At 37.9% G+C, this 17,376-nt stretch overlaps 1 protein-coding gene across 1 annotated transcript; it reads left to right on the forward strand.

Moving 5' to 3' along the window:
- The first annotated feature begins 99 nt into the window (after positions 1-99).
- Positions 100-15,549, forward strand: itih3a.1 (inter-alpha-trypsin inhibitor heavy chain 3a, tandem duplicate 1). The gene is made up of 22 exons (XM_043252001.1): positions 100-245; positions 5,183-5,215; positions 5,622-5,645; positions 6,370-6,524; positions 6,614-6,718; positions 6,793-6,955; positions 7,650-7,760; positions 7,898-8,026; positions 8,116-8,232; positions 8,320-8,488; positions 8,655-8,780; positions 9,106-9,287; positions 11,254-11,442; positions 11,841-11,980; positions 12,086-12,243; positions 12,332-12,358; positions 13,039-13,092; positions 13,384-13,497; positions 14,150-14,351; positions 14,460-14,632; positions 14,884-14,995; positions 15,075-15,549. Exons 1-22 carry the CDS (start codon positions 150-152, stop codon positions 15,211-15,213), a joined length of 2,718 nt encoding a protein of 905 aa, XP_043107936.1. The 5' UTR covers positions 100-149; the 3' UTR covers positions 15,214-15,549.
- Positions 15,550-17,376: the final 1,827 nt, after the last annotated feature.

Raw genomic sequence — 17,376 nt, forward strand, 5'->3', positions numbered from 1 at the left:
ACCTTGGTGCAAATGTTGAGTACTGGTCAAGAATTTAAGAGCAAAGGTCACACTCCCACTCAATTAAATATTTGCTCTGGTACAAAGTTTGCACATTGATTTTAGAGTGTTTAAAAGCCCTGAATGTGGTCGACAGTCGACAGTGCATCATGTCTACAGGGTGGATATTCTGCGTCTTTGTGTGCATATGTTTTTCTTCAGGGTCTTTTGAGTCCTTGGTCATCTCAAAGGGACACGAGCAATGGGTAGGTTTGCTTTTGCAATTTACTCTTGTTTTTCTGCACTAAAGAAGTAGCTTATACTGTAGGCATTAACAGGCACATATACTGAGCTACAGTATGTCTTCACTGTTAATACAGTATCAAAATAACAAAATGGTTTAATTATTATTGATTTACCCATACAGTCGAGGCCTTGCAATCTTTGGGGACAGGCATTGAAATAAAAAAGGCAGCCCTCTTATAATTATTATTTATAAATGTAAAGTTATATATTGTTACCAAGTCACTATTTCTTTTTACTCGTTTCTTCAATTGATGAGGCTGGTACACCCTGTCGTGAATGAGGGGCCTGAGGCGTGCGGATCCATTAGCAAGCTTTTATTTGATGAAGGCATGGTCAAAGTAGGCAGGCGTCGAAACACAGCAAACAGGAGTACAAGAGGCAAGGCAACAACAGAATCCAAAAAACAGGCAGAGATCGGGTCAGGCAGCAAACAATCAAAGTATCAGAGACAGGCAGGGTTAAAACCAAAGAATCTATAACAAGGAGAATGCAAGGCTAGGCTAACTAGGAACAAACAAATAATCAATGCAACCTGCAGGTGAGGGGCCTGTTTCAGTATTTATAGTCTTACAACAGGAAGTAGCAGCAGAGGGAGTGATCACAGATCATCCAGAGGTAATGGCTCCCTCTGCTGGCTTGGTGACACACCCATAGGCAAAGATTGCGGATTATGGCGAATCTGCATTTTGGCGAATAATATTGCTTGCCTGTCCCATGTCGCGATTGGATATTTAACAGGGGTTTTGTTTCATACAACAAACATAAACATAACATTTCTCAAGAGTAATTTTTGAAGGGGACACAAATAGTACAATAAAATTTTACTTATAAAGATATGTCAACAAAATGGAAACCTTCGCTTCTATCATTATTGTATCATTATGATTATTTTCAAAGTTTTCAATTCCACACAGACAGGGGACTTTAAAACTTTAGAGAACCTGCTGCCATTTTTCTGCAGCCCAGTTCCTGTGTTTTCATGCACACTTGAGTCGCTTGGCCTTTTTCCTACGTTGGAGGTATGGCTTTTTAGCTTCTATGAAGACCCGAACACTTGAGGACTATACCCAGGAATATCTGGACCTGGCTTACCTCTCAGACTGAATTGTTTCACGAGGGAATAAATCAGCCATTTAAATCACGACTTGTTCGCGAGGGTCCACGTGAGACACTTGCACAGTTTATAGAGTTCGCTTTAGTGACTGTGGGGTCAACTTTCACGCTGGGTATAGAGGAGAAAGAGGACACTGCATCGATTCCTGTAATGGCTGCCTTCCCCGAGCCGCTGCCCAAGATGGCCGCCATCCCCGAGCCGCTGCCCAAGATGGCCGCCTTCCCCGAGCCGCTGCCCAAGATGGCCGCCGCCTCCCCAGAGCCGCTGCACAAGATGGCCGCCGCCTCCCCAGAGCCGCTGCACAGATCTCCCTCCTGTGGCCGCGCCTCCAGTGTCAGTCGCCAAAGCCTGCAGTGTCGCCTAGGACCTCCAGCGCCTCTGTGTCGCCCTGGCTCTTCGGCTCTCCGCCTCAGTCTCCCCGACCACCTGCTCCGCCGCCGTCGGTCGGCCCCATGGTGTTGATGACCGCTACCTCTCCATGGCTCCTCCCTCCGTCAACTCCACCACTGACCATCATGGATGGGCTCTGGATCACCTCCCGCTCCGGACTCCTCCTGTCTTCTCCCTGGCTCCTCCCTCCGTCTCTTCCTCCCTGGACTCTGTTTGCTGACTCCCTCCCGGAACCCCCTCCCAAGCTCCCAGTTTTGTTTTGTTTTGTTTGTTTTGTGGAGCGCCAGGAGTCGCTCCTAGGAGGGGGCCAGCAGTAGAGGACCAAGCCAGCAGAGGGAGCTCTTACCTCTGGGTGATCTGCGATCACTCCCTCTGCAGCTACTTCCTGTCTGAGGACTATAAATTCAGTAGCAGGCCACTCACCTGCAGGTTGCATTGTTCGCCTCTGTGGATTGTTATCGGATTGTTGTTTCTTGTTTCCCTGATTTTGACCCTGCCTGTCTTCTGATATTCTGATTGTTCGCTGCCTGACTCGACCTTCGCCTGTTTTTGGATTTTGTTATTGCCTTGCCTCTGATACATCTGTTTGCCCTGTTTGACGCCTGCCTGCTTTGACCATGCCTTTGCTCAATAAAAGCCTGCACATGGATCCGCACGCCTCAGACCTCTCATTCGTGACAAGCTGTTTCTTTGTACTGCTTTAAAAGAGCTTGAACAGCACATCTTGAAACCTCAGTCTGCTTTGAAATTTTCATCTGGGAGAGACCTTGTTGATGCAGTAAAACTACCGTGTGTGTGTGTGTGTGTGTGTGTGTGTGTGTGTGTGTGTGTGTGTGTGTGTTATACTGAGTATCTATATAGTATGTATTTTCATTGTTGTTCAGACTTATGCTTGTGGGTTTCATGTTTTGTTTGAATAGAGATGGATAAGGGGAAATGAAAGCCCAAGATTTATAGACTGTTGCTGTGAAGCAGTTTTAGTATAACAGTACATGTCAAATTTGTGCTGGTCAGACGAAGTGTGGACATTGAGATTTATGCAACTAAGAGTGTTGAATAATCTCAAAGTGTCAAACAGTGGCAGAGAGTGAGCAACAGATAGAATTGAATATGACTGTAAATAGTCTCATTGCCATAATGCTTACAGTTGTTCTAGCCTTAACTAGTACAAACACTCACAGCATTAGATGGAGGAGATTTTACTTCTTGGAGGTAGAATCTTGAGGACAGTCCACTGACCAGCTCTCCTCAGCTTTTCTTAAGGCCTGTTTTCTTCTTTGCCTCAGGCTACAAAGACATGTCAAATATGTCACTATTTAATGACAAGCTATCAAATCCTTATAATCCAGTGACAATAAAACCTACTTTTTGTGGATGAGGAGGACACTGAAGATCAGAGGTTTAGCTCCATCCCTAATCCTCACAACATTTGACCTGTCCTGTCAAAGTCCTCCAGCTTGAGATGATAGCAAGAAGGACAAAACCGGAACAAATAACTTGCCATAAGATTCAGATTTCGATTACAGGCAGTTTAGTTCATAATACAAAATATACCATAGGCTAAAACTATATGAGAAAGAATGTATACATTTTGATTTCATACAAACTCTTAACTTGCAGCCAAGTAACTATATCGCTAAAGTTAGTTATTAATAGACACAACAGCTAATAACTGTCAACAAAATGTTTCAATGACCAAATAAAACCAGAAACAACGCTGACTATGCTTTACAATAGTATTTTATTCTGGGGAGTGATGATTTTATATGGTTATTATTAATATAAAAATGTGCATAGTATTTAGAATAAAATATAGAAAATGTTTATAAATTGCAGTGAAAAGTGGCAAATGATAAAATAAATGTAATGCCATGGTTTAACCACCAAATGCCGGTATGTCTGTTTATTAAATATAACCTACATATATTTAGCAGCTTTTACCAGTCCTGACAGATCATTTATTCATTTATGTTTTGGTTTAAGACATTATTAGACACTCAGTGTTTATAAGTTTAGCTTTTTTAAACATTGAATTTCAAGTGTAATTGTACTCATATCCCAGTATGACTTTAAGAAATGCATGTAAAAAACAGCAAATACAAAATTTAACCTACTAAATATTTAAATAATGTTTAAACAAACACAAGGGCGCCAACTGCATTCAGGGCAACTCTTTCTTGCATTCGTTTAATGGGCAGTCTTCAATGAAACTTATTCAACTACCTACATGGAGAGAAAGACTGCAGAAAGACTAACGTTAGATTTGTTATATTCTTCCAATTGGGTGGCTCGCCAAGTATTAGATTTCTCTAATACATAAAATGAGTAAGCTGGGCCAGAGTTCTTGGAGAGGGATGAATTTATTGAATTTATTGTATTGTAGCCATTCCTGATGTTAGTGTCTTCCACGAACCTTACTAATGTCTGTTTTTGAAGATAACACTACATACCAGGTTACACAAAAGTCAGGACCTCCCATTTCAGGGCCCTTACAAAGTTTACTGCATCTGAGGAACGATTTCATGTAAATGACAAATAATAATCTTTCCCTAAAAACCTGGGATATGATAATATGATCATTAACATCTGGATATTTTGCTATTGAGGTGTTTCTCACACTAACTCCAAATATAGCATAACTGCCTATTATCTAAAAATAAACTAACGCATTTCATAAAATACAACTACTGGTAAATTAATGCATTAAAATGCCAAAATCTTCCTGCGTAGTGTGCTTGAGAAGCACTGAAATGAATGCTAGATGCTAGAACTATCGGTTGTTTAAAACTATTAGCCACTCACTTTACTTCCATATATATAAATGTTATTAGTAATGTTAGAAATATAACATGTTAAAAAAAATGAAATTATGTAGGCCTAAGCTAAAGTTGCCAACTGATGGCAGAAAATAAATTACAGAATCATTTATTCAAATGACTTGTTTAAACTGCTTCATTCAAAAACAAAGCTTCATTCAAAAACAAAGCCAAAGCCACCAAAATATTTTACTTTTCTGCTTTATTTTTTTATGTAAAAATATGCTAACTTTTTTATTTGACAAAATAGAGCAAAAATAGTAAACAAACAAAAAAAGTAAACAAGAACAGGAAAAAAAATGAACCAAAAAGTCCAAAAACCCTAAAAAAATGAAGATCACATTTACAGTCCTGCTTATATTTGCTTGTTGTAATGCTTAATGGAATCTTAATACTTGTATGCAGTTGTTGGACACAAAATTTGGCAACAGGCCAAATTTAAATAAAAACTAAAATATAAAATAAATATCTTGACCAAAGTGTGAAGAATCCGTCTTAAGGCAGGCTAAAGGCAGCACTTTGAGTGTATCTGTGCATTCGCTTTCATACATTAATGCATCCTCTTGTGTCTCTCCAGGTCGGTGACACCAGCATGACCAGACTCTTAAAGGTATCGCAACAATGTTGCTAAACATCTGCTATGCCAGTTTTTTGTGTAAAGCAATTGTTCTAGCATGGATGAGAGTCCAACCAAGGGGGTCATGACTTTTATGGGGGGCTTCAGCAAACTTTGAGGGGTACATGACACTTAAAGTTAAGTTTTGTCATCATTTACAACATATTTTTCCAAACCTGCATAAGTTAGCTATAAGAACTCTTTATGATCATTTATTTTCCTTTAAAAAAAGTAGACCTTTCTACTCAAAATGGTTAAAACCACTAATGACCAGTATTAAAACTATATTTAAGAATTATAAAAGTGTCAAATAATACACATGAAGTATAATATACAACATTTTTTACATCTACACACTTTTTGTCGCCATCTAAAAAATGTTTTATTTGTCTCCTCACAGAAGAGAAGCGTGAGCAGTCCTGAGGTGGGAACTCTATTACCTTTCACACGTTTGTCTGTCGAGTCTTCGTGATTTACAAGTTAATTAGAAATGAATGTGGGCTATTCTTGGGTTATTTTTACTGTACCTTATCTGATCCCTGTCTGACACAAAACACAATCTACATGCATGATCTATATATATATGGCCACGTTATTATCTATATTGTCTCTGATTATTTCATTTATGAAGATCCTTATTTTTTGAGCCCGGTAGACTCTGGGAATCCAGTAACTCATTGTTAGGGTGTTCCCTACCGTAATACACCTAAAACAGGGATTGCCGTAAAAACTCATCTTTGGCAGGGAAGCGTTGTTTAACCTAAATGACGAGAGATACCTTGTCAATCGTGTGGAAAGAGTTCAAAAGCTTTGTCCTGAAATGACCACAGTCTAAGTCAATAGAAGTAATCACTGCTGAAAAGTGTACTGAACGCTTTGTGTAGAATTAATGATTTATCAAGCTTTCCAGGTTTTGAAAATGCTTTTTACAAATGCTTTTTTCATGTTAAGGTGTAAATTACATGCAAGTTACCCTAATCCCAATCTTATATGTGTAGCTGATTAATAATAATTGGTGCTTAAATGTAGAATTACACCGTAACAAGGACACTTCAAGTGTAACCAAATTGTTATATAGCAGTAAAACAGCAATATATTAGAGACATTTGCCCCATTTACTTCTATGTGTTTTTTTCTCTGTCTTTCAGATAGAGGTGCAGAGCATAAAGGTGGACTGCAAGGTGACGTCACGTTTTGCCCACACTGTCATGACCACTAAAGCTCTCAACAAGGCCAACGTCTCACAAGAAGTGTCTTTTGAGGTGGAGTTACCTAAGACGTCCTTCATCACCAACTTCAGCATGTCAGTCCTTTTCCATCCGAGTTATAATCAGAGGAACTCCATTTCAGAAATGGTTGCAGCAAGTTGTGACACATTTTTTGGATTTTCAGGGAGATTGATGGCAAGACATTCACAGGTGTGGTGAAGGAAAAAGAGAAGGCCAAGCAGCAGTATCAGAAGGCTGTGTCATCTGGACAGACTGCTGGTTTAGTCAAGTGAGAAGAGGAATAAATAAAACTTGAAACTGCTGTTAATGTACTACTAACTAACTTGTGTTCCGGTGTTCCAGGGCTTCCGGTCGAAAAATGGAGAAGTTTTCTGTTAACGTGAATGTCGCAGCAGACAGCAGTGTCATATTTGTTCTCACCTATGAGGAACTTCTGAAGCGACAATTTGGCAAATATGAGCTCATGATCAGAGTCAAACCCAAACAGCTGGTCCAGCACTTTGAGGTTAATTATTAACCATAGTTGATTTCATAACAAATGAATAATAATTTGTCAATAAGTGAACTGCAAAAAAGTAACTAATGGTGGCATTTGAATTTTTACATTATAATTTCCATTTATAATCTTTATGGTAAAAGAATAGTTTACCCAAAAATGAACAATTTACTCTCTGACAGGCCATCCGAGATGTAGATACAAATGAGTTTTTTTTTTTTATTGGAAAAGATTGAGAAATTCAGCATCACATCATTTGCTCAGCAGTAGATCTTCTGCGGTGAATGGAAGTCATCAAAAGGAGAGTTAAAAGCCTCTTGATGGATTTATGCAGATTTTCGCCTCAATACATAAATGAATGGGCGGGTTTGGTAAGGATTATTGTTATGTTTCATCTGTTTGGATCCATTGGTGAGCAAGTGACGCAATGTAGAATTTTTCTGCTCTGACAAAAGAAACATACTTATCTACATCTTGGATTGTCTGAGGATGGAGAAAGTTCTGCAAATCTTGGGTGAACGATTCCTTTCAAAATGTAAACATTTGCGATACGATTTTTGTCAACAACCTGCCTATCTACCTCTTATTTAAACCAAGAATGACTTGTTGGCTTGAATTCTATTTATGCACATTACATGCAAAATTATATAAAAATACATGAATGAATAAAATAACCATAATCTGTTGTGTCACTCATGCGCAGATCGTAGCAGACATTTTTGAACCGCAGGGAATTGCGTTTGTGGACGCCTACGGTACTTTTATCACCAATGAACTGCTCCCTCTAGTGGAGAAAACTGTCACTGACAAGAAGGTGACGATTCAAATATCTTTACATGGACAAATACAAGTATTAATGTTGTACATGTGCGTTAAATAATGCTAGCAACTAAGAAGGATTTCCATCAGAGAATAATAATGGTGACAATTATCAATCTGATCTTTGTTCAGGCCCATGTGTCCTTCTCTCCAACAATGGATCAACAGAGGAAATGCACTGAGTGTGATGGGACACTCATCGATGGAGATTTCTTCATTAAGTATGATGTCAACCGTGCTCAGGACATTGGTGATATCCAGGTCAGATATCATTATGGTGAACACACATGCTACTGTACATGTTAAAAACACAAAGAGTAAAATGAAAATAAGATTTTTATCATCTACAGATTGTAAATGGATACTTTGTGCATTTTTTCGCACCCGCTAACTTTCCAAGAGTGCCAAAAATGGTTGTTTTTGTGATAGACAACAGCTACTCTATGGTGGGAAATAAAATGTCACAGGTAAGTTACGATTCATTACTGTTCATTGAGAAAAGTTTCAGATTTTCAGTATATTGGACTTCTGTCTGTGTTTGTTTTCCAAATGAGACTAAAGAGGCTCTGGGGACCATCCTGGGTGATCTCCCAGAGGACGACTACTTTGCCATCATTGTATTTTCAACCACCTTTGTTGTGTGGCGGCCATATTTAAGCAAAGCAACACCAGAAAATGTGAAAGAAGCCCAGGAATATGTCAAAACAATTGAAGTTATTGGTGGTAAGTATGAATATGGAGTAGCCTATACAAGGAAGTAAATTTGTCACTGAATAAATCATAAATGTTTAGTTGTATGTAGTCTAAAAAGAAACACCATACAAAGCAAAAGAAATTCCAAAACATACAGAAAAGTACAAATTCCTGAGCACTTTTGTTTTTGTCTAAGGTACTGAATTGCATGATGCTGTCATTCATGGTGTGAATATGTTGTATGAAGAGCAGCGTAACGGTACAGCGCCAAAGAACATGGTGCAGATGATCATTTTGCTGACCGATGGAGAACCAAACACATGTATGTATTTTATTTAAAGCGATTTTGATCAATGAAATACACTGCATAATCACATTTGCAGGATTGATATATCTGTGTTTGAAGTTTAAGCAATATGAATATTCAAAGCTTCTAAATGATACCATATGTTCAAGTCACTGCTTTACAGTTATAGATTTGTTACCATAACTCTGATGATGCCATTTTGGCAGGGGGCAGATTAAAGAACACCAATGAGAATTTTGAAAATTTCATCTCATAAGCAGACTTGATTAATCTATTATTTATGACTGTTGCACTTTTTGTTATTGTCTGTGATGGAATCATAAATATTATTCATTTTTAGATCCGAGAACTCTTCCTGAGATCCAAGAGAGCATTCGTCACGCCATTGATGGGAATATCACTCTGTTCAGTTTGGCTTTTGGTAAAGACGCAAACTATGGATTTTTGGATACTTTGAGCAAGCAGAATAATGGATTGGTTCGCAGGATTTATGAGGACTCGGATGCCCCACTTCAGCTAAAGGTAGTGAAACTGAGGTCTTTGTTTTAAAGTTTGTAATAACTAGCAAAAAATAAATTTGGTTCTAAAAATGTTGTTAGCATGATTTAGAACAGGGATGGTAATTATGTCAGTAATTATGTCCCCACTGCAATAATTACATTGTTAACACATATCTTTAGTCTCAGTATGTGTCATTGCTAACAGCTTTGTACAAATAAAAAAATTGTTAAAATAAGACTAATAGTAGAATCAATGGAATTTAATGGTATATACCATAAAATGTAACTTTTAACTACCTAATCTGTCACATTGCAATGATTACAACAAAGCAACTGTTCTCCCATAGTAGACTGTTACTGTAGAATGCCATAAAGTAGCAGCTGAAGTCGAGAACTCAGAATATGTCATACTACATGTCACTACTTTCAGAGTAGTAGAACGTGCACACTAATGTAAACATTCATTAACGTTAGCAAATAATAACTAAACATATTTCCCAGTAAACAGAATATATATTTAACAAGTTCAAGGGGATTCGTACAGGGGTTGGACAATAAAACTGAAATGCATGGTTTTAGACCACAATAATTCATTAGTATGGTGTAGGGCCTAGCTTGGTTTGCGGCCAATATAGCATCAGTTTGTCTTGGGAATGAACAGTGAAAGTCCTGAACAGTGGCCAGAGGGATTTTGAGCCATTCTTCTTGCAGAATAGTGGCCAAGTCACTACGTGATGCTGGTGAAAGAAAACATTTCCTGACTCGCTCCTCCAAAACACCCCAAAGTGTCTCGATAAGATCTGGTGACTGTGAAGGCCATGGGAGATGTTTACCTTCACTTTAATTTTCATCAATCCACTCGGTCACCAGTCGTGTTGTGTGTATTGGTGCATTATCATCCTGTTACACGGCACCACCTGCAGGATACAATGTTTGAACCATTGGGTGCACATGGTCCTCCAGAATGGTTCGGTAGTCCTTGGCAGTGACGCGCCCATCTAGCACAAGTATTGGGACTAGGGAATTCCATGATATTGCAGCCCAAACCATCACTGATCCACCTCCATGCTTCACTCTGGGCATGCAACAGCCTGGGTGGTACGCTTCTCCCGGATGTAGGAAAGACAGTGAAGGTGGACTCATCAGAGAACAATACATGTTTCACATTGTCCACAGCTGAAGATTTTCACTGCTGGCACCATTGAAACTAAAGTTTGGCATTGGCACGAGTGAGCAAGGTTTGGCTATAGCAGCCCGGCCATGTATATTGAGCCTGTAGAGCTCCCAATGGACAGTTTTCGTGGAAACAGGAGAGATGAGTTGCACGTTTAATTCTGCAGTGAGTTGGGCCGCTGTGGTTTTATATTTTTTGGATACAAGACAGCTACCTTTTGCATCCACAATTACTACTGTTGGATGTGGTTCATCCTTCTTGGTGGCATGCTGACATTACCCTGGCTATGTTCAGAGTTCCTGTCTGGGTCACAGATGAGCCATCAAGTTGTGTACCAACAATTTGTCCTCTTTTGAAGTCTGATATATCAGTAATGTTGTGTGCATTGAAATATCTTAAGCAAAACTGTGCTATTACTTAGCTAATTAAACCTTCACACTCTGATCTTACTGTAATTTGCGATCAATGAAGATTGGCCACCAGGCTGGTCAAATTTAGCCATGAACCCTCCAACACTAAATTGGCCAGTGTTTCAGTTTCATTGTTCAACCCCTGTATATGTTTGGAAATCTGTATTTCTTTTTAAATCTTTATCACACCATTGCTCACAAACCACAGAGACCACTGTGGAGAGTTGCAATAAATTAAATTAAATCAACTCAAAACCTTGTGAATTGGAATAGATTTGGAAAATGTGCATCCATATTCAACCCTGGTAACGATCTAGTTTAACTGTGACATGTTAAATAACATGTTGATCTTTTTTTAGTAATTCTGTCTAAAAATGTTTGTTTCATGATTTGTTGTTACCCAGGGATTTTATGAAGAAGTCTCAAGTCCTTTGCTCTCAGACGTGCATTTTCGCTATCCGGACAACGCAGTTAACTCACTGACAAAAAGCCATTTTAAACAGCTCTTCAACGGCTCTGAGATCATGGTCGCTGGTCAACTTAATGACTTAAATGAAATAGACAACTTCGCAATTGAAGTGTCCGCACAAGGGGTGAGTAAATACCTCTGGAACTGATAAGCAATTATAAATGTGGACACTGGTGATTTGATGTGTCTAAGCATAAAATCTTAATATCTCCATGTCAGTGTGAAAAGAAAGAAAGAAAGAAAAATTTTATTCTTTTAAGGATTACAAATAATTTAATGAATTTCTGTCCCTCTAGCCATTGATTGGTCTAAGAGATAGCTCCCCAGACCACTGGTTGAGCAATTTTCTGCATTATCAGCCTTATTTCCGATTGCTACTGCATATTGAACTGGATAAGATGAACAATAGAAAATTGTATCACCAGTGAATGCTTAGTTTGTAGCTTTGTTAATACTGTTTGGTTTTACATAATTGTTTTGTGGACTTGTAAATCTAATCCCACTTTCTTTGTTTTGCCACAGTTCCAAAATAACGTTGAGCTGAAAGGTCAAGCGAATACTCAGAAGTGGGAAACCATATTTCCTGGTGAAGAGTATATATTTGGGGACTTTACTGAGCGTCTCTGGGCATATATGACCATCCAGGAGCTACTAGATACAAAGTCTGTTTGAAAAAGCATGATCTAAATTATTTTTACTAATTTAAATTCTTACGCGAAAGATCTGAATCAAATCTAATTACAAAAAATATATATATTTTCTGCCAGAGACAAGGGTACACCAGAGGAGAAAGGAAATGCCACTGAAAAAGCTCTGCACCTTTCGTTAAAGTACAACTTTGTTACGCCACTTACCTCCATGGTTGTCACCAAACCTGAAGATGAGACTAAAAACGACACATTTATTGCTGACAAGCTGACTGAAGGTATGACTAAACTGAAGTTTCCCATTAATTTGTAAATATATGTTTGATCAGCTACATCACACTCACTCTTTTCAACATTTATTCACAGAGGAACGAGGAAATGTCCAAAAATATGGTAAGTGTTACACTGGTACATATTTATTTGGTTATTAAAGTATCAAGTCATGAGTCCCAGTTTTTGCTCCTAAGATCCAAAAGCAAACAGTTCTAATTCATGAACTTGTTGCTGTATTACAACTGTAGCAAATCAGCTTATTAAGGGGCAATATATATATATCGATAATTACAATTAATTATGACTAATTGCAAATATTTATATCAGCTGCCAGTAGTAACTGTAGCAGAATTACATTGCCATCAACGAATATGTTTGTCGCTTGAACTTCCTAGATACACTTTATTAGCCCTTTGGTTGGGGAAAGGGGCATTAAAGATTACTGGTTAACTAGAACAAATACTTGGTGTCTGATTGGTTAAAATGCTACACAACTAAAACTCATGATGCCAATCTTTACCTTCATAACAAAATCTTAGTTGACCGTGATAATAAATTATTAAAATAGTAGTGTCCTTGACACTGTGACCCAGGGACACTTTTTTATAGCTTTAAGGTGCATTAAAAATTAATAGTGCTAATGAACCATTGAGGTAATATTCTTACTTGCGATTTGGACCTGGGAACAGTTTGATATGTCATGACTTAAAAAAGAAAGCTTCATTTACTTTTTTTCATATTTGAAATATGTTAGCTATTCCACAGCATTTATTTTAGTTCAATCATTGTCTTATTTGCAGGTTACACAGGCATAGCGTACAGCTACCCCAAGTACACTGCACCCACATATTATGGTAAATATACTATAAAACTATATTCACTGGTCAAGTAGGTAAAGCTTCCCTGTTGAAAAAATGCTGGTGAGGTAAGTTTTGAAGCTGGGATGCTTGTTTAAGCTGGTCCTTTGCTGGTTTATGCTGGTCATGCACTGGTGCTAAGCTGGTCTGACCAGCTTAAAACCTAGCAAAGGACCGGTAGAAACCAGCAAAGCACCAGCTTAAACCAGCAAAGCATACCTAACCGCCAATGCTGTATTTTTCATATCAGCAGAGCATTTCTAACAATTTGCTAAACAAATGTAACAGTTGATGGAGATCCACATTTCATCATTGAGCTGCCAGACCAGAACGATGCTCTTTGCTTCAACATTGATGACAAACCTGGTACCATCTTTAACCTGGTTAGAGATTCACTTACAGGTAAGAACAATGTGCTAATTCATCAGAAAATACCAAGGCATAGCTTCACACATAAAAATAAATGTTGCCCCTTCTGACATTGCAGATATATTGCAGATATATTCTGAAATAACTTTGAAAGCTTAAAGTCTAAAAATTAGCATGATTAAGATGTAACACATTTTACCATGTTATTAGCATGATTTATCACACTCTTACTATGTTTCATCATGTCATTACAATGGTTTAATCACATTACTAACATGTTTTAGCATGTTTTAGCATGATGCTAGCATCATTTATATTTTTTACTATGTGGTTAGCATGATTTATCCTATGGCACATAGCACACACACTATCAGAGTGATTTAGGATGTTGCCACCACATTATAACTTGATTTAGAATCTTGTCAAATCATTCCTTCTGGAAGTCCCAGTTTCATCTTAGAGAAAAAAGAAGCCTAAATAGAAGATGAGTTTGTTTACTTGGTAATGTGTTTTTATATTTTTATTAGTTTTTCACACTTCTATTTCAAATAAGAATTTCATGTCTATTGAAACAAGAAGCTGTGATTTGTGGAATTTTAGGCCTAAATGTTTCTAATAATCAAAATTATTTTAAATCACACATATCCAGTGTTTGCAGTTCATTTATGTTCTTGGTGCTCTACAGGTATTGTGGTCAATGGCCAAACCATTGGAGATAAGAAAGTCATCCCAGGAAGCACAATGCACACCTATTTTGGGCGGTTTGGGATTGTTCATGAGAAGTTTGGTATCAGATTGATGGTGAGCACAAAGGAGATCGTAGTGTCTGAAAAGGGAAAACGAGCAAAATTCTTCTGGACTGACACGGCAACAGTTAAAGGGCCCAAGTAAGATTCAGAATATCACTACATTTTGAGCTAACTGAAAGAACCCTTTCAGAAAGGAATGGAGGAAAGACTTATAACCCTGAGAGAACTTTGTCCTTCTTTCTCCAGCATGGATCTGCACGTGATCAAAGATCGCAGTTTAACAGTGACCCTAAGGAACTCAGTCAAGTTTCTTATCATCCTGCACAAAGTCTGGCAGAAACACCCATACCATCAAGACTACCTCGGGTTCTACACATTGGACAGTCACCTCTTTTCAAGCAATGTCCATGGAATGCTTGGTAAAAAAAAAATAAAAAATCACCCCAGAAAAACAATGTGAGGTTTGAGGTTTGAGGTTTACAAACTGGTCAAAGCCTCTCACTGTTACCCACAGGATGGACAAGTTGAAACATGTTTATAGTCGTTAACAATAGGCCACAAATGCAAACATACATCTTAATGAGTTTGAAATATTGTTTTTAGAGTGTATTATCATCAAGCAGCACAGTCTGTGATGGCTGTGCTCTGAACTGTGTTCAACTCTCTTCAGGTCAGTTCTACCATGGACTGCAGTTTGAAGTGAGTGAAACGTTTCCAGGAAGGGATCCAAACAAACCAGATGCCATGATGTTGGTGAAGGGACAAGAACTTATAGTTACCAGGTGAATTTAAGACACGTTTTCCCTTTTTGAACATGAAAGTTTGATATCACCTTAATTCTGTGTTATTCTGTGACAACAGGGGTTGGCAGAAAGATTTCAGACAGGACGTGAAGAACGGAGAAAATGTGCCCTGTTGGTTCATTCACAATAACGGCACCGGGCTCCTCGATGGAGTTCACACAGACTACATCGTCTCCGGTCTCTTCAAGACAATCTAACAGCGAGCCATGAAAGCCAGAGAAAATGATGACCGACAGCTATAATGAACCAGAGGAAGACTTCAAAAAAAAAGGAACATGTTATCATCAAAATAACAATCCCAACAACAAATTGCTTTCGCATCAAAATACAGATTTTTCAATAATCAGATACTGAAATGGTATTTAAACTCATTTTGTTTGGTTCACAGTTAAGGCGGCAAAGCCAGTCAATTTGATACGCATATATAATATGCGCCACTCATGCTTTATTTTCATATTCATACAATTTCTAACATTTTTTAAAGACTTGATTACAGCATTGCACTAGATTTGTAATAAAAAAGCATCTGTAAACATCTGTTGCATCTGTTATTACAAAATCTTCACCATACAATATAAAACTCAGAAAATGACACAATTTGTATGGACTACTTTACAATATTTTGATTGTGATTTTAGAGCTATTACGGTAGTATAGGTATACTATTAAGGTGTAGTATCTTCACAACTATATTCCTTCTTAGAAAAAAATGGTATCTGAGAGGATTTCCAGTCAGGATTTACACTGGAACCACAGTACTGAGACTGCTCTCATTAGAGTTACAAATGACCTGCTTTTGTCATTTGGTTGTGGTTGTATCTCTTTATTAGTGCTATAGGATCTCAGTGCTGCATTCGACACTTTCAAAAACTCAACATTCTCTTAAATAGACTAGAAAACTATGTTAGGATTAGAGTAAGTGTCTTAGCATGGTTCAAATCATTTATCTGACTGCCATCAGTTCGTAGCAGTAAATGAGAAGGTATATCGATCATGAAATGAAATATGGAATACCTCAAGGCTCAGTACTAGGGCCATTACTTTTACACTTTGCATGTTACCTCTGAGAGATATTATCAGGAGACATGGTGTTAGCTTTTACTGTTATGCTGATGATAATCAGCTCTATATTTCTTCACAGCCCAGTGAAGCACACCAAATTGAGAAACTATCAGAATGTGCAGTTAATATAAAAAAACTGAGTAATTTTATAATGTTATTTTCTGAAGAAAAAAAACAGAGATGCTAATTATCGGACCTAGAAACCTCACATGTAATAATTTAGAACAACTGATGGCTGTTCTGTTAATTGTTCTTCATCAGTTAAATACCTAGGTGTGCTGCTTGATAGCAATCTTTCCTTTGAAAACCATGTTTCTAGCTTTATAACAGCAAAAACGCACAAAATAACAAGTGAGAAGGTCTTAAGTAGGCTATATGTTTTGTGTGGAGATATGTTGTCATACAAATAGGAAAGCTAATCTACAATATTGCTGCAATATAGCCTCCCAACCAACTAAAGCAAAGACGTAGAATAACATTCGCAAAAGAACCAGACTGTGGCCGAGGCATGGTTGGGGTATACAGTCTGTGGGCATGACAGGTCTCATTGCCATAGCTTCACTGGGCAAGACAGCACTCTTAGCTAGACGCTCTTACCTCAGCCAGAGGACAGCTCTATGGTTTGCATTCTACCGTTAATTAAAACACATTTTATATGAATGAATATATAGCCCAGCATTCACCGTTTACCACAAATTAAGAACACAGTCTGATACCCATGTTTTTAAATGGGTCAGATAGTATTATTTTCCTTTTCCAGCTGTATTATAGTATATAGGTTGCAATGTTATGCTTTCAGTTAGGCATTATCAGCACTATAAAATAATATTTTGTGATTTAGTGCTGTATGAATATGACTGAATTAACCATAAATGCACATCTTTGTGATATATATTTAATGTAAACTTCATACGTTTTATACAGAAAGACAATATGTGATTTTTTTTTATTGTTTCCAAAATGGGGCCATTCAAAAGCTTTATGAAGCTCTCCTTCCTCCTCTAATGGCTGACAGTCTGACAGGCCCAGCAGTCAGCTTCTCTGTATGATGTCAATATTGATTACCTTAAACTGGTAGTTGTGACCTACAGTACTCAAATATAGGCAACTTGTAGCAATATATGTGTACATACATGTGTCTAGTAGCCTAGAGAGGTCTATGCTCCTGTCTGAAGTGCATATAGGCTATCTAGCACATATTATGGATTCAGACAGCAGGCCTCGAAGCACTGCACATTAATGTGGGGTTCACATTCCTTACTAAGGTCGAGGCTACTCCTGACATGTCCCTGCTTTCT

The sequence above is a fragment of the Puntigrus tetrazona genome, chromosome 11, assembly GCF_018831695.1.
Source record: "Puntigrus tetrazona isolate hp1 chromosome 11, ASM1883169v1, whole genome shotgun sequence".
Taxonomy (NCBI): domain Eukaryota; kingdom Metazoa; phylum Chordata; class Actinopteri; order Cypriniformes; family Cyprinidae; genus Puntigrus; species Puntigrus tetrazona.